Genomic DNA, 11,501 nt, shown 5'->3' on the forward strand with positions numbered 1-11,501 from the left:
GTAGTGGCTGTTGTTGCTGGTACTGGTAATGGTTGTTGTTGTTGGTAATGATTGTTGTTGTTGGTAGTGGTTGTTGTTATTGTTGGTAGTGGTTGTTGTTGTTGCTTGTACTGGTAATTGTTGTTGTTGTTGCTGGTAGTGACTATTGTTAGTGGTTGTTGCTGTTGCTGGTAGTGACTATTGTTAGTGGTTGTTGCTGTTGCTGGTAGTGACTATTGTTAGTGGTTGTTGTTGTTGCTGGTAGTGATTGTTGTTAGTGGTTGTTGTTGTTGCTGGTAGTGGTTGTTGTTAGTGGTTGTTGTTGTTGCTGATAGTGATTGTTGTTAGTGGTTGCTGTTGTTGCTGATAGTGATTGTTGTTAGTGGTTGTTGTTGTTGCTGATAGTGATTGTTGTTAGTGGCTGTTGTTGTTGCTGGTAGTGGTTGTTGTTAGTGGTTGTTGTTGTTGCTGATAGTGATTGTTGTTAGTGGTTGTTGTTGTTGCTGGTAGTGGTTGTTGTTAGTGGTTGTTGTTGTTGCTGGTAGTGATTGTTGTTAGTGGTTGTTGTTGTTGCTGGTAGTGGTTGTTGTTAGTGGTTGTTGTTGTTGCTGATAGTGATTGTTGTTAGTGGTTGTTGTTGTTGTTGCTGTTAGTGGTTGTTGTTAGTGGTTGTTGTTGTTGTTGTTGTTGATAATGATTGTTGTTAGTGGTTGTTGTTGTTGCTGTAGGTGGTTGTTGTTGTTGTTGCTTGTAGTGGTTGTTGGTATTAGTTGGTTGTTGATTGCTGGGTGAGTGGTTTTTCTTGTTGGTAGTGATTGTTGTTGTTATTTGATTGGTTGAGTGGTTATTGGTTGTTGGTAGTGGCTGTTGTTGCTGGTACTGGTAATGGTTGTTGTTGTTGGTAATGATTGTTGTTGTTGGTAGTGGTTGTTGTTATTGTTGGTAGTGGTTGTTGTTGTTGCTTGTACTGGTAATTGTTGTTGTTGTTGGTAGTGATTGTTATTGTTGTTGGTAGTGGTTGTTGTTGTTGTTGGTAGTGGTTGTTGTTGCTGCTGGTACTGGTAATGGTTGTTGGTGGTCGTTGTTGTTGCTAGTTCTGGTAATGGTTGTTGGTGGTCGTTGTTGTTGCTAGTTCTGGTAATGGTTGTTGGTGGTCGTTGTTGTTGCTGGTACTGTTAATGGTTGTTGGTGGTCGTTGTTGTTGCTAGTTCTGGTAATGGTTGTTGGTGGTCGTTGTTGTTGCTGGTGCTGGTAATGGTTGTTTGTGGTCGTTGTTGTTGCTGGTACTGGTAATGGTTGTTGGTGGTCGTTGTTGTTGCTGGTACTGGTAATGGTTGTTGGTGGTCGTTGTTGTTGCTGGTTCTGGTAATGGTTGTTGGTGGTCGTTGTTGTTGCTGGTTCTGGTAATGGTTGTTGGTGGTCGTTGTTGTTGCTGGTACTAGTAATGGTTGTTGGTGGTCGTTGTTGTTGCTGGTTCTGGTAATGGTTGTTGGTGGTCGTTGTTGTTGCTGGTACTGGTAATGGTTGTTGGTGGTCGTTGTTGTTGCTGGTACTAGTAATGGTTGTTGTTGCTGGTACTGGTAATGGTTGTTGGTGGTCGTTGTTGTTGCTGGTACTGGTAATGGTTGTTGGTGGTCGTTGTTGTTGCTGGTACTGGTAATGGTTGTTTGTGGTCGTTGTTGTTGCTGGTTCTGGTAATGGTTGTTGGTGGTCGTTGTTGTTGCTGGTACTGGTAATGGTTGTTGGTGGTCGTTGTTGTTGCTGGTACTGGTAATGGTTGTTGGTGGTCGTTGTTGTTGCTGGTACTGGTAATGGTTGTTGGTGGTCGTTGCTGTTGCTGGTACTAGTAATGGTTGTTGTTGCTGGTACTGGTAATGGTTGTTGGTGGTCGTTGTTGTTGCTGGTTCTGGTAATGGTTGTTGGTGGTCGTTGCTGTTGCTGGTACTAGTAATGGTTGTTGTTGCTGGTACTGGTAATGGTTGTTGGTAGGTCGTTGTTGTTGCTGGTTCTGGTAATAGTTGTTGGTGGTCGTTGTTGTTGCTGGTACTGGTAATGGTTATTGGTGGTCGTTGTAGTTGCTGGTTCTGGTAATGGTTGTTGGTGGTCGTTGTTGTTGCTGGTTCTGGTAATGGTTGTTGGTGGTCGTTGTTGTTGCTGGTTCTGGTAATGGTTGTTGGTGGCCGTTGTTGTTGCTGGTACTGGTAATGGTTGTTGGTGGTCGTTGTTGTTGCTGGTTCTGGTAATGGTTGTTGGTGGTCGTTGTTGTTGCTTGTTCTGGTAATGGTTGTTGGTGGTCGTTGTTGTTGCTTGTTCTGGTAATGGTTGTTGGTGGTCGTTGTTGTTGCTTGTTCTGGTAATGGTTGTTGGTGGTCGTTGTTGTTGCTGGTTCTGGTAATGGTTGTTGGTGGTCGTTGTTGTTGCTGGTACTGGTAATGGTTGTTGGTGGTCGTTGTTGTTGCTGGTACTGGTAATGGTTGTTGGTGGTCGTTGCTGTTGCTGGTACTAGTAATGGTTGTTGTTGCTGGTACTGGTAATGGTTGTTGGTGGTCGTTGTTGTTGCTGGTTCTGGTAATGGTTGTTGGTGGTCGTTGCTGTTGCTGGTACTAGTAATGGTTGTTGTTGCTGGTACTGGTAATGGTTGTTGGTGGTCGTTGTTGTTGCTGGTTCTGGTAATAGTTGTTGGTGGTCGTTGTTGTTGCTGGTACTGGTAATGGTTATTGGTGGTCGTTGTAGTTGCTGGTTCTGGTAATGGTTGTTGGTGGTCGTTGTTGTTGCTGGTTCTGGTAATGGTTGTTGGTGGTCGTTGTTGTTGCTGGTTCTGGTAATGGTTGTTGGTGGCCGTTGTTGTTGCTGGTACTGGTAATGGTTGTTGGTGGTCGTTGTTGTTGCTGGTTCTGGTAATGGTTGTTGGTGGTCGTTGTTGTTGCTTGTTCTGGTAATGGTTGTTGGTGGTCGTTGTTGTTGCTTGTTCTGGTAATGGTTGTTGGTGGTCGTTGTTGTTGCTGATTCTGGTAATGGTTGTTGGTGGTCGTTGTTGTTGCTGGTTCTGGTAATGGTTGTTGGTGGCCGTTGTTGTTGCTGGTACTGGTAATGGTTGTTGGTGGTCGTTGTTGTTGCTGATTCTGGTAATGGTTGTTGGTGGTCGTTGTTGTTGCTGGTTCTGGTAATGGTTGTTGGTGGCCGTTGTTGTTGCTGGTACTGGTAATGGTTGTTGGTGGTCGTTGTTGTTGCTGGTTCTGGTAATGGTTGTTGGTGGTCGTTGTTGTTGCTGGTTCTGGTAATGGTTGTTGGTGGTCGTTGTTGTTGCTGATTCTGGTAATGGTTGTTGGTGGTCGTTGTTGTTGCTGGTTCTGGTAATGGTTGTTGGTGGTCGTTGTTGTTGCTGGTTCTGGTAATGGTTGTTGGTGGTCGTTGCTGTTGCTGGTACTAGTAATGGTTGTTGGTGGTCGTTGCTGTTGCTGGTACTGGTAATGGTTGTTGGTGGTCGTTGTTGTTATTGGTTCTGGTAATGGTTATTGGTGGTCGTTGCTCTTGCTGGTACTAGTAATGGTTGTTTGTGGTCGTTGTTGTTATTGGTTCTGGTAATGGTTATTGGTGGTCGTTGCTGTTGCTGGTACTAGTAATGGTTGTTGGTGGTCGTTGTTGTTGCTGGTACTGGTAATGGTTGTTGGTGGTCGTTGTTGATGCTGGTTCTGGTAATGGTTGTTGGTGGTCGTTGTTGTTGCTGGTTCTGGTAATGGTTGTTGGTGGTCGTTGTTGTTGCTTGTTCTGGTAATGGTTGTTGATGGTCGTTGTTGTTGCTGGTTCTGGTAATGGTTGTTGTTGTTGTTGTTACTATTGTTACTCTCGCTGTGATTGCTTTTGTATTTATTATTGTTGTTGTCGTGTTGTTGCTAATATATCATGATGAATTACCAAAAAATCTTTTTGTGCTCCTTCGGAGTGACAAGTTTGGAATAAAAGAGAGGGGACCTCCTCCTGGAGGTGAATGAAGCCTCTTATGAGTGCGATATATTGGACGAAGCCCTCCGCGAAAACCTCGTGATAGGGGTAGTGTTCGATTGCTTTGGTAACAAAGTTCTGGCATCCCTAACAGCCCAGGTTAACCATGTCTGGGCTTCAAAAACGTGGCCTGTAATAGGCATAATTTTCAAGGGCGTCAAAGTCTGGGGTGATGTGGAACAGCTCCAGGTTTACCTGCAGAATTCCTTTCTTATGTTCTTATAATATTTTGTTAGTGGGATGAATTGTAAAGGACTTGCCAAGTATGGGCCAACAGGCCTCCTGCAGTGTTCCTCCTTTCTTATGTTATTATGTTCTTATTATTGTTGTTGTCGTGTTGTTATTATTGTTGTTGTCGTGTTGTTATTATTGTTGTTGTCGTGTTGTTTTTATTGTTGTTGTCGTGTTGTTGTTATTGTTGTTGTCATGTTGTTATTATTGTTGTTGTCGTGTTGTTATTATTGTTGTTGTCGTGTTGTTATTATTGTTGTTGTCGTGTTGTTATTATTGTTGTTGTCGTGTTGTTATTATTGTTGTTGTCGTGTTGTTATTATTGTTGTTGTCGTGTTGTTATTATTGTTGTTGTCGTGTTGTTATTATTGTTGTTGTCGTGTTGTTATTATTATTGTTGCTGTCTGTTGTTGTTGTTAGTTGTCGTGTTATTATTGTTGTTGTCGTGTTGTTATTATTGTTGTTGTCGTGTTGTTATTATTGTTGCTGTTTTGAGTGGTGTTATTACAGGTGTTGGTGTCAGTGTTAACCAGCGCTGTTGTTGCTGTTCTTGTAGTGTCACCTTCACCACCTCCGACTGCTGCACCTTGACCCACTTCTGTCCCACACACACCACCAGTACCCGCACACACACACACACACACACACACACGCACACACACACACACGCACGCACACACACACACACACACATTCATACATATATTTATACACGTTCATATACTTTGTCCATGTACGGCTCTCTCTCTCTCTCTCTCTCTCTCTCTCTCTCTCTCTCTCTCTCTCTCTCTCTCTCTCTCTCTCTCTCTCTCTCTCTCTCTATATATATATATATATATATATATATATATATATATATATATATATTATTGTAACCACGAACGAGTGGTATTAATCAGTAACAACACTGCGACTAGCCGAGGATTCGAACCAATGTCGATTTGCGCGGCCTCATGGTGAGCGAAAATCATCCATGACACTCTAACCCACTGGACCACGCAATCCTTTCGTATGTCATCGGATCACGGTAAAACACCTAGCTCTGCTGGGTGCGTGATTCTTGTAGGAATTCGTGGTCCAGTGGGTTAGAGCGTCATGAGTGATTTTCACTCACCATGAGGCGGGTCAAAACGACATGGGTTCGAATCTTCGGCTAGTCGCAGTGTTATTGATTAACATCACTCGTTTGTGGATATGTATGTATATATATATATATATATATATATATATATATATATAAATACACACACACACACACATATATATATATATATATATATATATATATATATATATATATATATATATATATATATATATATATATATATATATATATATCCACATGGAAAAAGTATAAATAGTAGTATAAATGTGTGTGTGTGTGTGTGTGTGTGTGTGTGTGTGTGTGTGTGTGTGTGTGTGTGTGTGTGTGTGTGTGAAACAACAGAGCCAAGTGTAAACTTCCTGTCAGTGAAGACACTCTACATTATATGTACTCTACACCCTCACGTAGAGTACTGCTACCTAGGGAGAGACACATGGGGAGAGGGAGGTTATGGAGCAGGCACACTGCCACCCACCTCAATACTGGGAAGACACTGGCACCGAGTTGGCACTCAAACAGTGACAAGTGCCACCTCTCCCCTACCCCTTTAATTCCACTTATTTTCAACGGCCTTGAATGCACCTCTATATAAATCTTATCACTGAGTTATACACAACATTATATGAAGTATATTATTCTCTTCTACTCTCAAGATTCCATCTTTGTTCCTCTTACATATTGTAATCGTTAATCTTTCCAATCTAAAGACGTCTTAATCATAAAGATAAAAAGTTTGTAAGAGGGAAGTGGAACAATTGGTGAAAAGTCTGCTCGTTTTGTTAGCTGGTATTTCCTCTTAATGTTGGCAGCGAGTGTGTACGTTACGTGGTAGTATGGTGGGTGAGTTAGCAGGCAGTGCCACAGGTAAGAAGAAGTCACAGGTGACGTCACGAGTGCCAAGGATAAAACCCTGGCAGTCTTCTGCAGAAGCTACAGACTTAGTTCAGCCGTCTTCAAGACTAGTCAGTCTCCTCCTGGGGAAGTCTCAGTCTTTGTCAATTTCTGCTGAAACTACACGCCTCTGCTGAAAGTACAGACCTTTGCTGAAAGTACAGACCTCTGCTGAAAGTACAGACCTCTGCTGAAAGTATAGACCTCTGCTGAAAGTACAGACCTCTGCTGAAAGTACAGACCTCTGCTGAAAGTATAGACCTCCTCTGAAAAATCCAGACCTGCTGAAAGTCCAGACTTGCTGATAATACAGACCTGCTGAGAGTGAACACCTGTCACTCGTGGATTGCAACATGTCTTTCCTCTACTCAAGTCTAACAACTGGGTCTTCAGGCGCCCTGTCAAGTAAGTAATTTATTACTCTCACATATTTACCTGATTTAATCCAGATTCTGCAATTTATAATGCACAATGTCGCTTGCACCCACAAAGAGTTCTTTTTCACAGGAAAAATACATAAGCGGTAATTAGGATATTTATATAAAAAAAGTGTCAGAGTTCTAACAGGTTTATCGTTGGTAAACACCATTTGTTCCCTTCAGTCTGTTCATTGTTCTTCCTTTGTTTAGCTAGCAGAGAACACACTCTTCAATGAACATATAGCTTCATAACATCTCCACCATCATGGCTGCCATCTGCAGATGGCAGTTTTATAGCCTTGAGACACTTTCTGGATAATCTTATTATCTATCCTTGGGTTCCACTAAAAGCTGTCTCTCGTCTGAGTGCTCTGCCAGCTGGTAATTAACATACTCTTGCAAAATTTTACTGAATACTTTCACTCGAGCAGTTTCGTTCGTTTGAATTCTTTATGCAGATTGTTATATAGCTCGTTCTCATCTGTTTTAGTACCTAACAGTATAAAGGTTCAGATCAAAGTGTTAAAAAATATTAGTGGGATTCGAACCTGCAGCTTGTGCCGCTCAGCTTCAGCGTTTAAGGGATCTTTCAGCCCTCCTCATCTCACCTTCTATGTCTAAAGGAAGGCATCATCTACTTCAGAATCTCGTCATTTGGAACATTCCCTCAACCAAAAGATTTATACAGCCTTGCTAACTCTCACGACATTCTTACACCCACTTAATTCTCCCCCTCATGTCATCGGGTATTATGCAGCTTTTAAATCAGTTCCTAAATCAGTGCCCCTCTCAGAACCCGACTCAACTACTGGCACCCACGGTTTCCAAGAATCCCTTCTTACTCAAGCCCTCAGCAGCCAAATCCCAGTAACAAGTCTTCTTCATTCCAAGATAACACACTCACACACACTCATGTTTTGTAGCTACTCAAGCCTCTGTCTTTCAGCACTTCCCTAACACCTTCCTCTTATCCTTTTCTCAAATATCTCCCATACCCTCTTCCATCCACCTTAGATTTATACACATTAATCAGCTTATCTTGTTTCATCCATTTTCAATGACTAAACCAGCTCAACATCTTTTTTTTATATATTGTAATTTGTTTATATATATTTTGGAAGAGATCACAATAAAACTCGTGATTGCAAATACGAAAAAATACCAAGAGAAAATAAGAAATAAAACCTGAGATGTGTGTAAGCACATGAAAGCATTTAGGTTTTATTTTCTATTTTCACTGTTGTGGTTTTTCATATATTTACATATATTACTTATTTACAAATGTTCTTCGACCTTAGCGTTATGTTTTATTTTTCTTGTTTACAGATATGTCTCGCAGAAGCAGCACGGACAGCTTCCACGACATCAAAATGCTGGATTTACCTCGACTAGAGGTGGACCGTCAGTTCTATGATGTCCGTCTTTTGGCTTCTGGTTGGTACACCAAAATCTTTGTCGCCAGACACCATAAAGCAGATGATAGAGTTGTCCTCAAGTGCGTGCAGAAAGGCACGACAAAGAAAGAGGATTTCTTCCGTGAGTTCCACTACAATTATTACCTTAGTCCGCACCCCAACGTTATCAAGAGCTTCCATGTTCCTTTTGGCACCAACAGTTCCTACGTGTTCGCACAAGAGCTGGCCCCTGAAGGTGACTTGTCGCAGTTCGTGAGGCGAGGAGGTCTTGGAGAAATGTTGACAAAGCGAGTGGCAGAACAGGTTGCCTTCGCTTTGCAATTTGTGCACAGTAAGGATCTGGTTCACTGTGATGTAACCCTCGACAACATCCTTATCTTTGACCGCGAAATGTCACGCGTAAAACTGGGTGATTTCGGCAACACACAGCGAGAGGGATCCCTCGTGAAGAAGGTAAACACTCGCGTACCATGTATTCCTCCAGAGGTGAAAGAGGTTGTCTACAACGAGGGTTACCATGTCCACAGTAGCCAGGATGCTTGGCAACTCGGCATCCTCATCTTCGTGTGCCTGACTGGTTCATATCCTTGGTCCTCGGCCGACATCACAGACCATCACTACAAGTCCTGGGTGACCTGGCTCAAGCGTAAGACCAATAAACCACCATCACGATTCCGGTGCTTCACTCCTCGTCTTCTTCGCCTTCTGCGTCGCCTCCTGGAGCCCAAACCTGAGAAGCGTACAAGTGTGAAGGAGGTATACAAATATATCACTGACTCCTGGCTGGTGAAAGGTATGGATCCTATCGACATAGCCTTTGACGACGCCTCAGATGCTTCCGAGACCACTGCTAACTCGCTCTTCAAGACCGCAGAAAAGAAACTAGCCGAGCTCTTCCGATCTTACTTGCGTCACCCAGAACCCAGCATAGAGGTCAAACAAAAGAAACGTGTTCGCTTCGCTCTTGACTTCGGAGATGACGCTGTGTCAGAAGGTGAAGCTTACCCGTGAAGACACCTACCTTTAAGATTCCAATTGATTCTTCCCTTTTGGCAGCCAGCCCTTGATGATTGACGGTGCTGGACGGCTACAGTCACAGCTAAGTGGAACAAGCTGTGGTGAAGACAAACGGATCCCTGGTTGATTGTTGTTGTTGGTACTATGGTCAGGGCAAAAATCCCCCGACGCGGATTTATGTCACAAGAGGACCTGTTCAGTGTTTCCGGCACCCCAGACCAGGAGCAGGGTAGAAGCTGGTCTGAGATGGGCCACAACAGCAACGATTGCTGACTCAGTGGTCTGAGTCACCTCAGAACACCTGATCCAAGGCAGATGCTCACCTGACGACACCTACTCGTCGGGAAGGGCCATCACTTGACACATGTTCACCTGTGCTTACCTACCAAGAAGCTGAAGCAACATGTTCCCTTGTTCAGGATCACCTGAAGAACACTGCTCCTAGCGGGTAGCCACCTGAAGAACACTGCTTCTAACTGGCAGTCGCCTCAAGAACACTACTCTTAGCTAGCATTCACCTCAAGAACACTACTCCTAGCTGGCAGTCACCTGAAGAATACTACTCCTAGCTAGCAGTCACCTGAAGAACACTACTCCTAGCTGGCAGTCACCTGAAGAACACTACTCCTAGCTAGCAGTCACCTCAAGAACACTACTCCTAGCTGGCAGTCACCTCAAGAACACTACTCCTAGCTGGCAGTCACCTCAAGAACACTACTCCTAGCTGGCAGTCACCTCAAGAACACTACTCCTAGCTGGCAGTCACCTCAAGAACACTACTTCTAGCTGGCAGTCACCTCAAGAACACTACTCCTAGCTGGCAGTCACCTCAACAACACTAGACAGCCCTCACCTAAGGATACCCAAGTATCCTACACCTGAAAACACCTGTCACATGTATACAGGAAAACACCTGATTCCTTCATCAGCTTAACATCTCATCTGCACCTTCAAGAACACCTGTTTCCTCAAATCTTGGGAACACCTGCTCCCGACCCCTTAAAACACCTGCTTTTTAGGGGGGAATCTAACCCCCTCCCCTTTCCCTTTGCTCAATATATAATACAATTTCTGTTACAATGTACTGTATATTACAGAAGGTAAAAAAAAATACAATAAAGTATTTTATTAATTTATGATGTATTATTGTATGAGAAGAAAACACAATATCCTCAGATTTTATATATTTTTATGTTCACGAGGAAGCGCTACACCCGCAAGGGTTGTGAAGCTTCTGCAGTATGCTCAGCAAGTAATTTAAAGAAAATCCAAGAAAACTGTATGTCTCCGACGGGTTTATCGCGTCCCCTTGGTAATAATAACATCAACAACAATGATAATAATAATAATAATAATAATAATAATAATAATAATAATAATAATAATAACAACAACAATAATAATAGTAATAATAATAATAATAATAATAATAATAATAATAATAATAATAATAATAATAATAATAATATTAATAATAATAATAATTATTATTAAAATAATAAAAATAATGATTTTTAGAAAATATTAATTACATTATATAGGTAGTAATTATTGACTTAATTTCTAAGCATGTTGTTAAGTGCTTTCTGAGGAACACATCTCTCAGTGTATATACACTGAGGAACACATCTCTCAGTGTATATACACTGAGAAACACATCTCTCAGTGTATATACACTGAGAAACATCTCAGTGTATATACACTGAAACACATCTCTCAGTATATACACTGAGAACACATCTCTCAGTGTATATACACTGAGGAACACATCTCTCAGTGTATATACACCGAGGAACACATCTCTCAATGGATATACACTGAGGACCTCATCTCTCAGTGTATATACACTGAGAACACATCTCTGTGTATATACACTGAGAACACATCTCTCAGTGTATACACACTGAGGAGCACATCTCTCAGTGTATATACACTGAGGAACACATCTCTCAGTGTATATACACTGAGGAACACATCTCTCAGTGTATATACACTGAGGAACACATCTCTCAGTGTATACACACTGAGAAACACATCTCTCAGTGTATATACACTGAGGAACACATCTCTCAGTGTATATACACTGAGGAACACATCTCTCAGTGTATATACACTGAGGAACACATCTCTCAGTGTATATACACCGAGGAACACATCTCTCAATGTATATACACTGAGGAACACATCTCTCAGTGTATACACACTGAGAAACACATCTCTCAGTGTATATACACTGAGGAACACATCTCTCAGTGTATATACACTGAGGAACACATCTCTCAGTGTATATACACTGAGGAACACATCTCTCAGTGTATATACACTGAGGAGCACATCTCTCAGTGTATATACACTGAGGAACACATCTCTCAGTGTATATACACTGAGGAACACATGTCTCAGTGTATATACACTGAGGAACACATCTCTCAGTGTATAC

At 42.1% G+C, this 11,501-nt stretch overlaps 1 protein-coding gene across 1 annotated transcript; it reads left to right on the forward strand.

Moving 5' to 3' along the window:
* Positions 1-6,152: 6,152 nt before the first annotated feature.
* Positions 6,153-10,195, forward strand: LOC128698224 (serine/threonine-protein kinase SBK1). The gene is made up of 2 exons (XM_053790378.2): positions 6,153-6,615; positions 7,956-10,195. The coding sequence occupies exons 1-2, from the start codon at positions 6,564-6,566 to the stop codon at positions 9,053-9,055; spliced, it is 1,152 nt and encodes a 383-aa protein (XP_053646353.2). The 5' UTR covers positions 6,153-6,563; the 3' UTR covers positions 9,056-10,195.
* The last annotated feature ends 1,306 nt before the right edge of the window (positions 10,196-11,501 follow it).

This window comes from Cherax quadricarinatus, chromosome 63 (assembly GCF_038502225.1).
Source record: "Cherax quadricarinatus isolate ZL_2023a chromosome 63, ASM3850222v1, whole genome shotgun sequence".
NCBI lineage: Eukaryota > Metazoa > Arthropoda > Malacostraca > Decapoda > Parastacidae > Cherax > Cherax quadricarinatus.

What these genes read in the sequence shown, in the direction of transcription:
- LOC128698224 (XM_053790378.2), top strand. Translation starts at nt 6,564, where the DNA reads ATGTCTTTCCTCTACTCAAGTCTAACAACTGGGTCTTCAGGCGCCCTG. An exon ending in GTCTTCAGGCGCCCTGTCAA is followed by an intron (nt 6,616 to 7,955) that starts GTAAGTAATTTA and finishes TCTTGTTTACAG; the next exon opens with ATATGTCTCGCAGAAGCAGC.